The sequence below is a fragment of the Lasiosphaeria miniovina genome (genome assembly GCF_030549165.1).
Source record: "Lasiosphaeria miniovina strain SMH2392-1A chromosome Unknown B0T26scaffold_4, whole genome shotgun sequence".
Classification (NCBI taxonomy): domain Eukaryota; kingdom Fungi; phylum Ascomycota; class Sordariomycetes; order Sordariales; family Lasiosphaeriaceae; genus Lasiosphaeria; species Lasiosphaeria miniovina.
In genome coordinates, this window is record NW_026848223.1 from 440,137 (window position 1) to 458,504 (window position 18,368).

The following is an 18,368-nucleotide window of genomic DNA, read 5'->3' on the forward strand; positions in this document are numbered from 1 at the left end:
AGGGCCCAGCGAAGATAGAGATAATATGACTTTCTTTAGAGCGACGATAATATAAATTAAGGGATGGCGACGAAATTGGTAAGTTGTAGGGAATTGAGGGCATAGCGAGCGAAGAGGGGGATTGAGAGCAAAACGGGGGAAGAAGGGGAGGGATTATATGAGATTTTTGTCCGTTTCATGCTCCTTTTTTTGTTTGGTCTTGTGAACGGTCGTCGTTGGTTTGAAGATTACGAAACGGATGCGCCGTGAGACGCCACACTCTTATTCGGTGCACTTCTGGAGCCCGCTTTCGGGCCCCAGCGATCACCTAGTCCACTTTTATCGGAGGTTATTCTATACTTAATTACGAAATATAGAGTAGACAATATATATTTCAAAATAGAGAGACATGTTATTCATTTATCTACCTATCTACCTAGTATATATGAGTTGTGAGTTATGGATAGGTAGGTTGTTGTGGATGGGTAATAGTGACTTGATTGGGTGTATCCGATTAATAGTGGGTCTGTGGCTCCAGGAGAAAAAAAAAGTCGCTCACTCCGATAACTAAGATGGCGGTCGGAAGCCTTGTCTCTGAGACTCAAAGTGGCCGAAAATGAGGGTATACAGGAGTGGAAAATGGGGCTGTAGAAGTGCACCGAATAAAAATGCGGCGTCTTATCTCTTATCTTGATTAAAACGGGTTCCGTGTCGAGTTTAGCTGGTAGAATGCCGTTTTTAGAAACGCCCACTACTCCGTCTCGCATAGGCACGTATAATGGAATGCCAATTAAAACGCTACGGAATATTCGGCGCTTGGCTCGCGCGCCACCACGTGCGGACAAGTCCTGTAACGACCGACTAATCGAATATAAGGTCACAAGGCGCAAATTAACTCACTAATTGCATACCTAATCTACAATACTGTCTAGTACATACTATACGTATCACTCGTCTCATAAGAACAAGTTAGAAGAATCCTCCAGATACGTACAAAGTAATAATAAAGCCCACCCTAGCTACTCCACTTTGCAACGGTGGCCAAAGAAGATAGCGTTTCGGGATGCTTTTGGCCAAGAATCCGCCACTGAGCCTGGGTACAATCCTCCATCAGAGCTAAAGCATTAGCGTGTCGACCTTGACTTTTCCAAGTAAAAGCGAGGTCGGCCATGCTCGACAGCGTATCTGGGTGATCGGCCCCGAGCTTGGTCTTGCGAGTCTCCATCACCTGCACCTCTAGCTTCTCGGCCTCCTCCCACCGGCCCTGGTTCCTGTATGTCGACGTAGGTTGGCCATGCTCGTCAGCGTAGAAGGGTGATCGGCTTTGAGCTTGGTCTTGCGAGTCTCTATCACTTGCACCTCTAGCTTCTCGGCCTCTTCTCACTGGCTCTGGTTCCAAAATGTCGACGCTAGGTTGGCCATGCTCGTCAGCGTATCTGGGTGATCGGCCCTGAGCTTGGTCTTGCTCGTCTCCATCACCTGCACCTCTAGCTTCTCGGCCTCCTCCCACCGGCCCTGGTTCCTGTATGTCGACGCTAGGTTGGCCATGCTCGCCAGCGTATCTGGGTGATCGGCCCCGAGTTTGGTCTTGCTCGTCTCCATCACCTGCACCTCTAGCTTCTCGGCCTCCTCCCACCGGCCCTGGTTCCAGTATGTCGACGCTAGGTTGGCCATGCTCGTCAGCGTAGAAGGGTGATCGGCCCCGAGTTTGGTCTTGCGAGTCTCCATCACCTGCACAAACAGCTTCTCGGCCTCCTCCCACCGGCCCTGGTTCCTGTATGTCGACGCTAGGTTGGCCATGCTCGTCAGCGTATCTGGGTGATCGGTCCCGAGCTTGGTCTTGCGAGTCTCCATCACCTGCACCTCTAGCTTCTCGGCCTCCTCCCACCGGCCCTGGTTCCTGTATGTCGACGCTAGGTTGGCCATGATCGTCAGCGTAGAAGGGTGATCGGCCCCGAGCTTGGTCTTGCTCGTCTCCATCACCTGCACCTCTAGCTTCTCGGCCTCCTCCCACCGGCCCTGGTTCCAAAATGTCGACGCTAGGTTGGCCATGCTCGTCAGCGTATCTGGGTGATCGGCCCCGAGCTTGGTCTTGCTCGTCTCCATCACCTGCACGTCTAGCTTCTCGGCCTCCTCCCACCGGCCCTGGTTCCTGTATGTCGACGCTAGGTTGGCCATGCTCGTCAGCGTAGAAGGGTGATCGGCCCCGAGCTTGGTCTTGCGAGTCTCCATCACCTGCACAAACAGCTTCTCGGCCTCCTCCCACCGGCCCTGGTTCCTGTATGTCGACGCTAGGTTGGCCATGCTCGTCAGCGTATCTGGGTGATCGGCCCCGAGCTTGGTCTTGCGAGTCTCCATCACCTGCACAAACAGCTTCTCGGCCTCCTCCCACCGGCCCTGGTTCCAAAATGTCGACGCTAGGTTGGCCATGCTCGTCAGCGTATCTGGGTGATCGGCCCCGAGCTTGGTCTTGCGAGTCTCCATCACCTGCATAAACAGCTTCTCGGCCTCCTCCCACCGGCCCTGGTTCCAAAATGTCGACGCTAGGTTGGCCATGCTCGTCAGCGTAGAAGGGTGATCGGCCCCGAGCTTGGTCTTGCTCGTCTCCATCACCTGCACCTCTAGCTTCTCGGCCTCCTCCCACCGGCCCTGGTTCCTGTATGTCGACGCTAGGTTGGCCATGATCGTCAGCGTATCTGGGTGATCGGCCCTGAGCTTGGTCTTGCGAGTCTCCATCACCTGCACGTCTAGCGTCTCGGCCTCCTCCCACCGGCCCTGGTTCCAAAATGTCGACGCTAGGTTGGCCATGCTCGTCAGCGTAGAAGGGTGATCGACCCCGAGCTTGGTCTTGCGAGTCTCCATCACCTGCACCTCTAGCTTCTCGGCCTCCTCCCACCGGCCCTGGTTCCTGTATGTCGACGCTAGGTTGGCCATGCTCGTCAGCGTATCTGGGTGATCGGCCCCGAGCTTGGTCTTGCGAGTCTCCATCACCTGCATAAACAGCTTCTTGGCCTCCTCCCACCGGCCTTGGTCCAACAGGACCGTTGCAAATAATAACATACTATCTAAAGTCTTCTTATCGTCTTTTCCTAACGTCTTCTCACGGTTCCTTTGGGCCTTGCCTATCATCCGTTCTGCCACCTTATACCTGCCTTGCGACCACGCATACCACCCTCCGTTATACATAAGACTTGCCCACTCCTCTATGCTCTCTTCGGCTGGTCGCTGATCTATAGCCGCTTCAACATGAGCAAAGAGCTGCCGGCACGTCGCCCAATTATCGTAGTCTCCCGTAGGAAACGCCGTAGCTATCCGCTTAATAAATTGCTGCCTAAACTTGTCTTGTAGCCCGTCCGACTCCAGCCACCTCCGCGTGGATAGCTGTACGAGCCCGTGTATCTCAAATGCACTACCGTCCTCGTCGACGGTTATAAGACAGAAGTCTCTTAGCATGGCCACATCGTCCTCAAACCTCCCACCTTCGTCACTACTGCTCCCACTACCAGACTCAGATCCTGAATCCTCTGATGCGGCAAGGTGCGTTACTTGCTGAATAGTTTTGACATCGACAGGCCTAAGAAGTGACGGAGAGATGCCTTGTCGATCGAAGAAGCTCATAAGCGAGAGAAGGTCGGCTGTAGAAGGTCTCCGCGAGCGGATGTATTTAAAGGAGATCTCCCAGGTGGTGGAGATAGCATTTGATGCCCCACCATCCCGCCGTAGATCACCCGCGTCGTATTTGAGAAGCTGAGCCCGCTTGCGCTCGCACTTGCGGAACTCGGCCAGGTACTTGGTGACCGAGCTCATCGGTAACCTTGCCTGGATGTATGCCGCCGCTTGGCTGATGGCAAGAGGAATAAGATCGAGCGCTTGTACTAGATCTTTGGCTGCGTCCATATCTGAGAGCGGGTCTAGTTTTTTCTCTAGGAGAAGAAGTGCATCACCCAACGCCATCGGCCCAACCTCGATGTTCTTGTGGCTCCCGGTAAGCCTAAATGCCAGGTCTTTGCTACGCGTCGTGATAAGGATAGACCCGTTCCGGCTCTGTGGAAGGTAGCTCGCTAACGGTTTTCCTTCGCGGCCGCCGTTTGCCGCGTAGAACACGTCTCGGTCGTCGGCGCTATCAAGGATGATGATCCATTTGCCGTTCCGTTCGTTAGACAACCAGCCGTACACAAGTTGTGGGATGTCGGCTTTGGTTTGGTTGCAGCCGGGTAGCTTGACGGCGTCGGCAATCGTCCTGAACCCCTCCTCGATACGCGCCTGCGTACTAGCGTAGACCCAGAATATCCATGTGTCGGGCTGCCCCGTGGCGATTCGGTGAGCGAACTCGATGGCAAGCTGCGATTTGCCAACGCCACCCAGGCCCACAAGGGCCATACGAGCGGCGGGCTTAGAATATCGCTGGTCGATTTGGTCGAGAATATCTCCACGGTTGACAAAATCGGGGTCGCGGGAGAAGGGGATAGTCGCGGAGGGGGCTGGTGGAGTTTCGGCTCGTTCTATAGAAGCGTCAGCGTGGGCTGGGCGCAGGCACGGACGGCGCTAGCGTTACCTGGCGGGAGATGGAACTCCGCGTTGACCGTCCCGTAGTTCAGCCCCACCTGCTGGCCCCGGTTTCCGGCTCCGAAAGACGTGGATTGCATCATGGCCGTTGGACGGTTGCTTAAGAGTCGATTCTCGATGGCGACGATTGCTGAAGAGTTGATATATAATAACGACGATTGCTGAAGAGTCGATTCTCGATGGTGACGAAGCAGGAATACGCCAACTTGTTGGAAAACACGGCACAAAAGTGGACCAAAGTTTTTGGGCAGATGCAATGCACTGATTGTGTGTAGTGTCTAAAAGGTAGGCCCTGGGGACATGCCAGCAGGGGACCCCATTTTACCCCCAAAAAAGGGGTTGCTTTGGGCTAGGCCCATTCCGTTAGCCTGCATTGACCTAAGCCTGCCTGGGCGCAATTGGCTGTATCAAAATAGAGGCTTTTTTCCAACACAACTCTTGCGGCTGCATGGTTGCAAGGCAGGTCGGGGCGGCTGATCTTCGGCTAAAATCGATGGGTAACCAGTTTGCCAGTCAAGCTAATGTTTTGGAGTGCTGACATGCCGCATGGGTTGTCTCGAGTCATCACCAGCACCAGTGAAGCGGTAAAACCGAGAAGGAAGCAAAAAAGTGTAAAAGGTCATGCTTTTTCTAAGGCTAGGTGGGCGCGGCGGATTTCCCTAAGGTAGGAAATCCCCAGACCCCGCTATGTCACGTGCTAGCGCCGAACGCTATTAGTGGGGCTCCCACCAGCGCTTCACGTAATGAAGCTATTTACACTTTTCGTGCATCAACCAGATAGCAGTAGAGAGTCGCCACCAGGGCTAACCCAAGTTTCGATATAAGCCAGTGGTATAACGAGAATGATCTTGATTACCGAACTCTGGAACCTACCTATAGCAGCCGCGGCCCGAGTCCGGCCCCGCATGATCAGCCTGTAAGGAAAGAGCACCCCAAACGCCCGGTCCGGCCCAGGCGCCACCAGCTAGCCCCAAACAGCTGGCCCGGCCCAGGCGACCAGCTGGCCCCAAACACCCGGCCCAGGCACTCCCCAGATTGAGCCACCCAACTATGTATATAAATAGTGGCCCTCGCCCACCTTCCTTTGCGAGGGCCAGGTTGAAGTCTTTTACGAATGCCAGTCATTGCTCGCCCTATTGTTCCCTCCATCGTGACCACCTTGATCAGGCGTACCTGCCTTCTCTTACACAACCGCAGAGAAGCAGACCGGGGCTGCCACGGCTCCAACTAGTCAACTGGAACCCCAGCCTGCCATCTAACGAATCCCCGCCCACATGCATCCACTACTCCATTGAGTGGAAAATGCTATTAAAGAAAGGAAGACTGTTGAAGCTTACAGAGCGGCTCTACTCCGCCCAGAATTTTGAAGCAAGGTAACTTTCTAAGAAGGGGGTCAAGTGAGGAATCGCCATCCAGTTTATTAGCAAGATCAAGGCTTGACTAGGTAAGGCGTAGGCGTATTAAGTCGGTAATAGGTAGCCTATTTCTGTGATAATTCTATACTACTATTCGGAAAGTTTGGGAGGGTACTCAATGGAAATGCTAGAGTGACGAAAATGACCTTCAGCACTCGCCGCCCGAGAACCCACAAAATCAACACACATTTTCAAGAACGTCTCGAAGTCTTTCTCAAAGAAATCGGCGTAGTTATACCGCTGCTATCTGATGTATGTCTTGATCTCTATAAAGAGCTCCTCGATCGGGTTCATATCTGGCGAGTGGGGCTCTAGTTTAATAGTCTTACTCAAGCGTCGATACGTATCTACTTAAGTCTCTCTAAGCGCTGGATAGAGGCATTATCCGTAACATGGACTAAACTTGTCTCTGGCCATTTGCCACAACAGAGCAATAGCTGTCCGATAAAATCTTCAAATATAACGGCACTAGTGGATCTAGGGTAGATACGTGCTAGTCTTAGTCTAACGCCACTCTGTGTATACGCAGCAAGAATCTGAAACCGTTGTTCGTGGTTGAACTCGTTAACTTACACGGGCGTTACTCCGCTCAGCGCCCAGCCCTACGTCGATGCCCGCTCCGTTTATTATAGCCAGACTCGTCGATAAATACTAGTTAATACGAGTGCTGTCACCGCACAGTCAACTAGATGAGGCAAGGCTGCATTATGGTCGCTGTATTCGTAGAATCTAAACCTTAGGAAAGGAAAAGGGAAAGAAGATTCCAAGTCCTGTGCGGGGCTCTGGAAAGTAAAGTTTGTCTAGTGGAGCCCAATTGGGATTCCTTGCAGGGACCGCTCAACCGAATGTCTTGGCGCTTACCGTGACACACATAATATAAGAGTCATGCAGAAGTCAAGCCGAGTATCGTGGTCAGTTTGAACGGCATTCGTCCAGGCCATGGCCAGAATATGTCGTATATCACCGCTAGTTGCTTCGAGCTTGTCGAATTGTTGTTCGCGGGAAAGCTTGAATTTGGGTGTCAAGTATTGCATCGTCCACTATAATTATCACGGTACCCATTAACATCCTACTCGGCTCAAGATCGTTGAACATACCAAGTATATATTAGATATCGGGCCACTCATCCCAGTCGGGTTTTTGAAGTTGAAGTAGGGCGCGGCTAAGGTCCACTGACCCGCATTGGTAGGATCATTTTTCCTCTTCTCCTGCAAATTATGACGGTCCGCGTACTACTCTTTAGCTTGTCTAGCACGGTCTTAACGTGTGTGACTGTTAGAGCAAATTCCGTCTCGCTCGGGCCAAGGGAGAGGCGTTCTGTTTCAGATTTCTCGATGTAGTGCTGGAGAAATTTGTTGAACTGAAGTACGCCCCTTGCTTGGCTATCGGGGTCTCTGCAAAGGTCCAGAATGACCTCATTCGGATCAAGTCGAGCGACGCGCTCTCATCAGTAATTTAAAAAAAAATAGAAATCCGAGCATCCCATACTGGGTCCATTCAATCCTAGAACTGTGCCGACTTAGTTCTGTTTTGTGGGAGATAATAACTCTATCACTTAGCGGTTGTTGTCGGACTGTCTCTTCGTTCTCTTTATCCCGCTGTCTCTGCGAATTGAGGTCATTCGCGAAACGACGGGTTTGCTGTGCTGGTAGGCCGCCTGTAGGCTTTTGACCTGGACGCCTGATTCGCTTTTTTGCTATCGCAGGGGCCTAGCGAAGATAGAGATAATATGAGTTTATTTAGGGCGACGATAATACAAGTTAAGGGATAGCGACGAAGTTAGTAAGTTTTAGGGAATTGAGGGCATAGCGAGCGAAGAGGGGGATTGAGAGCAAAACGGGGGAAGAAGGGGAGGGATGATATGAGATTTTTGTCCGTTTCATGCTCCTTTTTTTGTTTGGTCTTGTGAACGGTCGTCGTTGGTTTGAAGGTTACGAAACTGTCACGCGCATTCACAGGGCAACGGAAATGAAGCATTTGATGCAGGGAGGTAAGGCTTTAATTGTCTGAAAAGGTCTAATCTCTTGTTTCCTTTGGCAGGGCCAAAAGTCTCTTTTTTATAGTTATGAATAGTGGCAAAAGCTGGTGGCGAAGAATCACATAGCAGCTTCTAGATCTTTCTTGTTCACTAATCCCAATATTGTGACAGAAACGGATGCGCCGTGAGACGCCACACTCTTATTCGGTGCACTTCTAGAGCCCATTTTCGGGCCCTCAGCGATCACCTAGTCAACTCTTATCGAAGGTTGTTCCATACTTAATTACAAAATATAGAGTAGACAATATATATTTCAAAATAGAGAGAGATGTTATTCATTTATCTACCTACCTACCTAGTATACGTGAGTTGTGAGTTGTGGATAGGTAGGTTGCTGTGGATGGGTAATAGTGACTTGATTGGGTGTATTCGATTAATAGTGGGTCTACGACTCCGGTAAACAAAAAAGTCGCTCAATCCGACAACTAAGATGGCGATTAGTGGCTTATCTATGGGAGAGCGGACGGGATCCCGAGTTCTCCACCATCTATGGCCGTATGTATAATGAAGAGGCGGAAATATCATTTATAAAGTATACACCTCGGATTGAAAGGTGGGTGTGAGGTAGACAAGGCTCTAAGGCCGAAGTCGGCATTGACAGAGCTCTAGCACGGGATCTATGGCCTCCTTTCTAGGACAAAGCATACCGTATTACATGCATATGCGCGGCTAATTACCACGCGGCGCGCGATTTTGGCGATGCACAGAGCGCAATCACTCCTCGAGACGCTTTGCTGGCTGGAGGACGAGGTGCGCGAAATGAGCTACCACTAGCCACGAAGCTCGACCCACGATACCTCGCCCAGCGGCGGCAGAAGACCGTAAGGGATGCTGACCCGCCCGAGAAGATAACCGACAGCATGCTGAACGGCCATCTTTCTGGTAGATCTATCAGCCGGGGCCGGCGGACGGGCGCGAAGCTATATTGTCACGCGCATTCACAGGGCAGGGCATCTGGTACTGGGAGATTTAAAGTGTCTAAAATTGTCTTGTCTTCTGCCTCTTTTAGTAGGGTCAAAGGCCTCTCTTTTATAGTTTTGAATGGTGGTAAGATTGAGTGGTAAAGTAGGTGGCGGGAGCTGATCAATTAGGTTGTGGTAGCTTCCAGGTTCTTCCTTTGTTATTAATCCATATTTTGTAATACTGTGAAATGCCGCTTTGCTATGTCGTGGTTGTGTCAAGAAGGAGCGCCGCAGGCACCGGGGGTCCTACGGGGCTTGCCCGCTAGAAATCCAACAATTAGACCATGAACATCGAAATATAGAATTATCACGAGAATTTGTTTTGGTGGTAGGATAGCTGTCAATCCGTTGTGGGTGGTCCGTGCGGTACTTTCAACTTTCTAGCCAGCTAAAATAAGCCACTTTCCTCTTCAACCTCGTAATACAACCAACTTCACTCAATCGCACGTACGATTTATCGCTTTCTAGCTATAAACAGATACTGTTGGAATAGCGATACTGGTGACCGCACACTAGCAGGGAGGAAGCAGAAATCGCGCGAGTACGCACGTGCAAGTAGGCACGTGCGGCGCGCGGACCTCACACACACACAAAAAAACCCCGGTCGCACGCAGAACCTACCTTAGTTCCGCAGAGAGGGAGGGAGAATAGACACAACATTACCCCCGGTAGATCTACCAACCCTTCGACCTGTAGGATCCCTACGTAGTTTGAGTACCACGAACAGATACGCCGAATACTTGACGATTATTACCCTATTAATTTCTACTAATCTATTACCAGGAACGCGCGTTTTCCGAGCCGCCGCGATGGCTATGGTGGGGCCCCTCAACCACGGCCCGATGCGCCAAATCCAGGCGGCCGTGGCCAGCCTCCCGACCGCCCGATCCTACCTAAAGAGACCCCGAACGACCGGATTCCTCCTGATAACCAGCACTTTATGAGGGCTCCTAAAATGCCTCAGCCACCCATTCCTTCGAGCGAAGCGAGGGCAGCCCGGCGCAGGCGCCGCCGGAGGCAAAAACAAGAAAAAAAGAGGCTCCGTTCAGCTGACTCCTTCCTGATTAGTCAGGTAACCTGTTTTATCTACACTACACTAGGACACTACACTAGGACCTGAAGCCGTTGAAAGCGCCAAATTCGCTGAAAACGCGTTTTCCGTGGTGGTTTCGTATTTGAAGCCTGTGTCTACGTTGTTATGGACTGACTAGGTAATCTGCGCTTTGCTTATCTGCGCTTTGCTTATCTGATAGCCTCGCTGGTTGGGAATAGTGGCAACTCGGCAATTAATAGCGCCGACCTAGCGTAGCGCTCGAGGGTGATTGTTCCTTTCTCCCCGAGCCATCAATGCAGTATCCTGAGCATCGCTCCATACGTACGCCACGCCCTTCGCCCTCAACACCTCTGTCGCTAACAACAACAAGACCAGCGGCCAGGTGCTGCATAGCCCGCTAGATATTGTGAGCGTGACGCCGTTTTTGAGCACAACCTTTGCGCGGGCGTATCTTGTGGCCAAGACGAAGGAGGAAGGGACGATCTTGAGCTTGATGTTGCCAACGTTTCTGGCAGGTTCCGAGCCATATTACTGAAAACAATTGACCGAGGTTCCATGGTGGACCATGGTCTAGAGTTGCTATAAATAAAATAATTTGCCCTGTTCTTGTGCACAGCAACTTTTTTCAATTTACGAACTATTGTACTGCTACCATACCACTCGTCTGTTAGTCTATGTCTTCTGCACCGACCATCTGCCGAAACATGGCCATCGGATCGAAAAACACTTCCACCTTTTGTAGCTGCAGTTTGTCATTCACGACGGCGACGGCGACGCCCTCGATATCAATAGGCCTGCCATGTGCTTTGATGGTCACCCTATCTCCATTTCTGCGGACGTAAAGCAGTGAGTTAGCACTCGAGCTATCAAAGCGGCAAAATAGCAAGAAGCTAGAAGAGGGACGAACTTGTTGGAGCCAACATAATCCTCCTTCATCACGCCCCAATGGCGCCATCGGAACGCGACCTGTGGCGGGCCACTGTATACCTCGAGAACCTCCCACGCAAATGCCGGCATCATGTGCTTGAACGTCTTGTGGCTGTCGTCAAAAGTGGAGTGGCGCGGGCAGTAGAACTCGCTGGGCTCCAGGATGGCGTTGTATGTGCCGACCTTTAGCATGTGCTCACCGGTCTGGTCTGGGCCGCCATTGACCGAAAAGACATATTTCGCTTTGTCGATGGTGCGCCAGTCCGCCAAGTCCGTTTTGTGAGACGCCTCGACTTCCCAGTTCTTGACCAGCTTCTCCACCAGGTCGGGGAGGCTACCCGCTGTGTGGTTTGACTTCTTGGCTTTGAAAGGGAGGCAACATCAGTAAGATTCACTTTCTTGGGCATCCACCGAGTTGGAGCTCACTTTCGTCCCACATCTTCCGAGTCTTGCTGTAGTCAGGTGCCTGGCCATAGCGCCACTTGACATCGGTGTCTTTCAACACTGCGTCGGCATCGAGAACATAGTCCGGCAATCCCGGTGCGGCGGACTGGGCTTGAACGTCTTGAGCATCTGTCGATGCCATTTTAGTACAGCTGCACGTCGAGCCGGCGTCTCGGTTGTGGTGAATGAATGGCAAGAGATGTCGAATTCGGGCAACCGTACTCTTTGGTTAGTATGAAGAGGGATAGATGGAGCAAAATGCGCTGTCCGATAACAGAGTGGGATTGACGGAACTTATCACATGTGCTCATGCAACGCATTCCAACTAACTACACGGAACTGCATGTCGGCGGGCAACGGCAACTCTCCCTCTCTTCTCCAGAGTCTAGACCGCTCGTCACACCCCCTTTCCAGGTTGGCCAACCAACCAGAGGGCTGTGTAACCCCAATAACAGGGCGGCAGAAGAGTGAGTGGCCGTAAGGCCTTTGTGAGGGCTACGTGTATGCCTGCAGCTCTTGTTCGAGAAGCCGTGGATTAAGAGGGCGTCCAGCCACGATATCCAAGCCGCCGAAAAACATTCCCATCATCCCCATCGCAAAGATGAATTCGACGCTATTTATATCTGCCGATCGGAAATGGATTCCTTGGCGAAGCCTAGACCCCTTCGTCCCCTGTGTTCCCCGCCAGCCTGCGTCCAACTGCATGAAGGTTACACAGCGCAACGGCCCGGGCAGCAGCGTCGTTATCTCTGGCCTGGCTCTTGGTGGTTTGGGGGACGATCACGAATGTCGGAGAACTCAGGGCAAAAATCCCGTCCGGCTCAAAATTCATAGGTTACGTCCCACCTGCACCGACTCCCGGGGTTAGCTCTTCCCACGAACAAGGCTGTGAGCCGCGGCCACGGAATGTTGATTTTGCCAACAAGTCGGTTCGTGTAATAAGTGACAAGGTGGTAACATTACCACTCAGCGTAACGTCTGGTTGGGGGAAGGGGGGGGGTACTATGTGAGATGTGGTTGGCGAATGGCCTGGCTTGGAGAGATTACAACACCGCAAAGTCGTGATCAATGCAACATAATGAGCGTTTGCGCTGGGAAGGAAGAGGCGGCGACTCAACTTTGCGTGGATGGATTGAAGCGCGAGTTGACTCGGATCGATGGACGATGAAGAGTCCTAAACGCGGTCGAAAGATGATCACTACGTGACAATAGGGGGTTGAGTACAGCAATTGGAATTATGAACCAGTTAAGACTGTGGCCAGCACAGGAGATTGGGTTGAAAGGCTTTTTTTTTCGCTAAATATTGGTATCGTCGTAGGAACCGCAGTCGAGATCTAAAATAAATAAAATGTACTGCCGCCCTGCCACCAAGTAGTAGTTGCTGCACTTTCATTCTAGTGATCGCTAGTAGACCAGTGTAATATTTATGGCTTTCTGAAGGTACGAGTAAAAGCATAAAGTAAGTGTTTATTGCACCGAGTTATGCCGTCCTGACACGCGAGCTTCCCGCGAAGTATTCAATAACTGCGAAGAAAAGGATGTCATTATCATAGGTATCTCGACATGGCCTGACCAAACTCCAGCTCCAAATTCTCATTTCCTCCAGTCCTCCTTGATCTCAACAAGGCCGCGAAGCAAACATCCAAGATCGACGGTTGCACTGGCATGACTTCGCAGCCCTCCGCAATACTGGCTCTTCTGACCTTCCCGTTGTTACACGAGACATTATGCTGCTCCGTGTTGCGGCTCGCGGCACAACACAACAGTTCGTCGTTGGTACAAATCTGCTCACTGCTTCTTTCCACTACCTCATGCCAATTTTCCTACCCTCCCTCGTCTTCTAGTGCAATGGGTTGCGGACCTCGTTAACTACCTGGTAGCTAGGAGATACAACTGCCTGTACTGGATAGCTGGTGCATTTTACGGTGAGCGGTAATGAGTAACGAGCGGCTTGATGCTACGTGTGCTTGTGACATATAACGATATCCAGACTTTGTTTGACATTGCCATTCCCATCACACTCTGACCAGAACAGCAGCAAGCAGCATCCCCAGACCATGCAGTCCAGCATGCCAACTATCAAGCACGTCGTTCACAGCAGAACTCCAGACGTTAGTGCTATGGCCCATATCGCCACCACCGCCGCCGCCGCCGCCGCCGCTGATAGAGCCGCTGAGTTTCACCATAACCGAGTCATCAACGGTATCCAGTCTCGGCCTGTTAATATCTAACTCCTCAGCCTAGGAGGCCGCCGATCTTTGTGTCCCTTGAGCCTGGAGTCATCATCCCATTATATTTTGTAGCATCGCAGTGCCGGCACCCCACTATACGCAGAAGCGGCATCGACCTTCTTCGACGCACTCACAGGCAAAAAGGCGTATGGACTAGCAGGGGTGCCGCTATTGCTGGCGAAGCAATAATGCAAGCCGAAGAAAAAGGCCTCGGCATCTCGCCGAGTACGCGCGGACTAGCCTCCAGCAAGCTAGATGCCTAGGCAGATACGGTGGTCAATGAGGACTGGAGATACTGGCTAGGCGGTGATGAGAAGTGGACGGCGCGGTCGACTTGGGACGGAGTGTCGACAGTCCCCGCCGGACATTGCTGCGTGACGGTTATCGAGATTCTTGAATCGTCATGAAGCCTGATTGATTAGACGTGTGCTGACTTATGCAAATCGCTCATATCTCCAAGTTTCACTGAAACGTGCGTGTTCAAGCTGCTAAAGCATGATGGTGATATTTAGCCCCATCGACGCGAGGTGGCCTCTTCTTTACCTCCTCGCTACAGGCACTAGAGTAATCGCCAGGCGCATTCTCGCACTACTGGTAGCTAGTAACTAGTAACTGCATCGATAGCGCTGATGTTGACTGGTAGACTGCATTTATGGCACGGGTGGTGACTTGTAACCGCATCCACAGCGCCAAGGCGTGGCCTAGGCTCTGCCTTGGCGGAACCACGGCTCGCTCATCCATCCTCTTCCATCCCAAGACATCCCAATGAGTTATCTTATCCTCCTCATCATCCCACTCCATCTCCGACTTCGCACCTCGCTGGAACTTGGGCACGCCGGTCCGCTTCTTCCTTTTCTTCGCGGGCATATCGTCCGCCCGCTCTTCCTTCCCCGACGGGACGGTAGTAGTCGAGAAAATATCTCCGATAGGCCGGGGTACGTAGTGGATGAGCTCGTTTTGCTACTCGTTCCAATCAAAAGTCAAAAACCAATTCTTTGCCACCTTCAATATGCCTCGACGCGTGGTATCAACGAATTGTTTACATGACGCTGGTGCGGTAGCCAAGTCCTCAATGTCGTTGGCAAGGCGTGTGCTAACTTAAACCACTTGTTCTCTTCGGCCAATTGGGTGAGGTGACTGTGTGCCAGCTTGTTTCGTATAGCATTTGCGTGTATCGACTTCCTGACCAACTCAAAATCGTAGTCTGTCGTTCGTCTTGTGACTTCCTGGACATAGTCCGTCATTGGTGTTTCGGGCTTGCTGTCCGCATCCTCGCCTTGTGTTTCTATCTCCCAGTCCTTCATCCTGTCTTCCTCGGCGGAAAGAATCCCGTTAATATGGGCCCATGGCGTGAATAAGATCTTTGGGGCGGACTCCTTATTTACGATAGGTGTGTCTGGATTCGCGGATGTGTCCTCGTCTACATCGCCTGACAACTCTGCTGGGGGAATGGTCTTCTTGCTGGGTTGCTGCGTCTTTCCGGTCTGCTTCGCCTGCCTTCTAACTCTTCCCAATACTGCAGCATAGTAGTCGCCATATCGTAAAAAGAATTGGTCGTGTTGCATCGCCTCGAGCTTTCGCATTGCAGAGGCGTACTTGGCGTCAAGCCCGAGTCGCCTCTCTAACTCGCCGCGACAGTGGACAGCGGCTTGCTTCTCCTCTGGTGTCTTTGTCGTATCCTTGCAAAACTTAAGCAGGTCCGAGACTCGGTTCATCGTCGAAGTGCTCATAACCCTTCGGCCATCCTTGTCCCGTAGCTCCAATAGGTTTTCGATGAATGTGGTCGTCTCCTCGATAGCTGTGTGTGCGCTATTACGGGCATTCGACCCCTCTAACGGAGCATTTGATCCCTCTGACTGTGCCATTGACCTCCTCTTCTTGACTATGAGATCGTCTATTGTTACGTGTGCCTTTGTGGGTGTTGGCGTTATGGTGAGTATGTAGGGCGTGCGAGTTGAAAATATGGCGGGCTGCGACGGTCAATGCAGTTTTTCAGCTTGTCTAGAAGATGCTCGGAGCGAGAAAGGTGCAGAACTTTATTCTAAAGGGAAGGTTGATGCCGGAATGGAAGATGGGTCACGTGACATTTTATGTGATCCAGCACGTGCAGATAGCTAGATAGATGCGGACTAGTGCGGGGCTGAACCCCACGCTAGGCGCAGGCTCAACTCCTGAAAGCTCCACCACAGGATTATCCTCAGGGTTAGGGTATACCCCATACCTAGAATCGCGCTTCACAGCTAGTGCCTTCAGCCTGTACACGTTGGTGAGACAGTGACGAAACGCTAAGGCGGGCGAAATTGAATCGATGATAATTTCACTGACAAAAGCTTCAAGCTGAGCCTGAATTTGACGAAGAACTCTTTTGCAATTTTTAATATCCTATCCAAGTAATAGCCGGGTTGTGTAGATAGTAAGCCCGTGTTGCCCTCTTCAAACTCTACCGAAGTACCTAGGAATCCTGCCTTACTTTACTCACCACGCGTTCACCGTCTTTTGTCCTGACCGACACAAATAATGGGTGTAGTTGGATAAGTTTGTGTTTGAAGCTCGTCTCCATTTTGGTTGCTATCTCAGCGGGAACCTCGCCTCTTTGCGCCCGTTAGAAGGAGTTGTAGGCTCCGCGCTTGGGTCGCGGTCCCCGAATAAGGCTGAACCCCAGTCACCCGCTGCAGCAGCGTTGTAATCCCCCACTCTGACCCGGGTTCTGACCACAAATTTACCAATAGTGCGAGGCAGGTCCTCGTATTCCTAAAAGCAGGGGTCACTTGACCACGCGATGTTGCCCTTTCACCATCCTCGAAGACCAGAGAGTGTGACACATGGCAGATTTACAGTGACATTGCCAAGCAGTCTCAGGAACAAGGCAGTATGTATAAATTGCCATCCCACTTCATGTCCTTGTTTGTTGCTCCTATAAAGCTAACATCTTGTCGCAATTGGAAAAAGCTAATTGGTGTCTCTTCGTTGGCACATTTATCATTTATTGTCTACCAAGTCACCCTCTTCTTTCATCATGACTAAACTCTTGTCCTCTGTCACGGGTGTGCTGAGTCTTCTCTCCTTTGTCATTGGGGCTACCGCCGCGCCCAGCGACCCCCTCGAAGCAAGACAATGCACGACCACCATCCTCGCCCCCACCGATCTCATCATCTTTGATCTCGCACAGCCTAACGAGCCCGGGTGGTCCAGTGCCCCCTCTTTCGAAGCGGCACTCAACAACGACAAGTCAGGGTACAAGATGATTGTACGCTTTTCCCCTCCCACAACAGGGAGCTGCGCATGGGTCATGAGCCTCCCTGCCGACCGACTCGAAAACGAGGCAATGTGGGGCAGGCCAGTCTGGGGGCCTGTACTGCTCTCGTTCTTTGGTGTCCCACCTGGCGGTTACAACCCTGGCGACAAGCTTTCCGAGCTCGAGATTAAGCCAGGCCCGTTCGGTGTCAATGCCATCCAGCCCGGCATCCAGACCATTCACGCCGAGCCATGCAACCAGATCGGTGGGGAATTGTTCGTCGAAGTCCCGGAATGGATCGGCGAATCCATGTGGGTGTACTGGCCGCAAGATATTCAGCCCAGCAACGTGACGAATTCGTTGGGCATCTATATGCGGGTGCAGACTTGCTAGGCACCCGAGGGGGAACGGGTGGTGAGATGGTGGATTAGGCACACCGGAGCACTTGGAAGGGCATTGCTGGGGGGGGATTGGTTTGGTATGAGAGAAGTTGGAGTGACGCATCTAGCTAAAAGATGGAAGAGATAATATGGTGGACTAGCCTCTAGTTTCAGCCCAATGTTGAAGAGTTGTGGCAATGACTCGGTTGGTACATACCAATAGCAGGCCCAAGGTGTATCCAGCAATCAACCTCCATGGTGATATTCGCATGTACACGGATGTGAATCGCCCAAGGCATGCAGCCAGTCATTCATTGAGGACCGCCTCGCAGGCTTCGAATTCCTTGTTCTCTAGGAGAAGCTCGTGTTGGTATAGCCGCTCGAATCTCTGGTGCTGGCGATTTTTTTCGTTCCACCCAATGCTGTCAATGATGAAGGCAGGCTCGGTTGGAAACGACATTGCAGCAGATATTGACTTTGCGTGGATCGCTCGGGCTCGCTGGCGGTTGAGGCCGTCTTTTAATGAGCGTCATCTTACCAGATGAAATATCCCGTTTATACATTTACTCGGATATACCATAACCTCTTTCTCACGCTCCCTACTGTCAAATCCTCTCCCGTCAGAATCGCTTATCGTTACCGTTTAGAATCGGTGCTGATTGTCTCACCCGGACCGAAAAGGTGAGGCGAATGTTTGACTATCTAACAACGCCAAACTGCTGCCACCGAAAACATATGCAGCTCATGCAGAGGGCGGGCACCAATGTGAAGGACGGGAGACAACCTGATGGCCCAGTATCGATCAACATCCGACGGCGACATGGCTTTTTATTTTACACTGCTTCACGGTTGGAGATAAAGTGGAAATTGGAGGCAGGAGTTGATGCTAGGGGAAACAGTGTTAAATACCTAAACATTGTTAGCCTGAGCTTCTATATGAGTCAGGGTGATGTCGAGTTGAGTCAAAAGCAGTTGGTTGACTTGGATCCAATAGCCATGCTGTTGGTAACTAAGATAAGATACAGTCAGACCCGACATAACTATCCGACCCATAACTCCGGGTAATATAACGACATTTGAGCACAGATTACCCCAGAGACTAAACCCCGTTTGGAAGACCCCTGAGTCGGCCCTACC

General features: G+C 51.6%; 5 protein-coding genes across 5 annotated transcripts; 2 read left to right on the forward strand and 3 right to left on the reverse strand.

Annotated features, from left to right (window-relative positions):
- Positions 1-887: 887 nt before the first annotated feature.
- B0T26DRAFT_707533 (uncharacterized protein) lies at positions 888-1,236 on the reverse strand. The gene has a single exon (XM_060441858.1). It carries the CDS (start codon positions 1,202-1,204, stop codon positions 995-997), a length of 210 nt encoding a protein of 69 aa, XP_060295658.1. The 5' UTR covers positions 1,205-1,236; the 3' UTR covers positions 888-994.
- Positions 1,237-5,484: 4,248 nt separating this feature from the next.
- On the forward strand, positions 5,485-6,012 carry B0T26DRAFT_268624 (uncharacterized protein). Its single transcript, XM_060434087.1, has one exon. It carries the CDS (start codon positions 5,596-5,598, stop codon positions 5,920-5,922), a length of 327 nt encoding a protein of 108 aa, XP_060295659.1. The 5' UTR covers positions 5,485-5,595; the 3' UTR covers positions 5,923-6,012.
- Positions 6,013-10,681: 4,669 nt separating this feature from the next.
- Positions 10,682-11,527, reverse strand: B0T26DRAFT_675278 (uncharacterized protein; the record flags this gene model as incomplete). The annotated part of the gene is made up of 3 exons (XM_060439808.1): positions 10,682-10,844; positions 10,922-11,303; positions 11,368-11,527. 3 exons carry the CDS (start codon positions 11,525-11,527, stop codon positions 10,682-10,684), a joined length of 705 nt encoding a protein of 234 aa, XP_060295660.1.
- Positions 11,528-14,221: 2,694 nt separating this feature from the next.
- B0T26DRAFT_707551 (uncharacterized protein) lies at positions 14,222-15,642 on the reverse strand. The gene has a single exon (XM_060441859.1). The coding sequence runs from the start codon at positions 15,479-15,481 to the stop codon at positions 14,621-14,623; it is 861 nt and encodes a 286-aa protein (XP_060295661.1). The 5' UTR covers positions 15,482-15,642; the 3' UTR covers positions 14,222-14,620.
- Positions 15,643-16,396: 754 nt separating this feature from the next.
- B0T26DRAFT_707552 (uncharacterized protein) lies at positions 16,397-17,555 on the forward strand. The gene has a single exon (XM_060441860.1). It carries the CDS (start codon positions 16,633-16,635, stop codon positions 17,242-17,244), a length of 612 nt encoding a protein of 203 aa, XP_060295662.1. The 5' UTR covers positions 16,397-16,632; the 3' UTR covers positions 17,245-17,555.
- Positions 17,556-18,368: the final 813 nt, after the last annotated feature.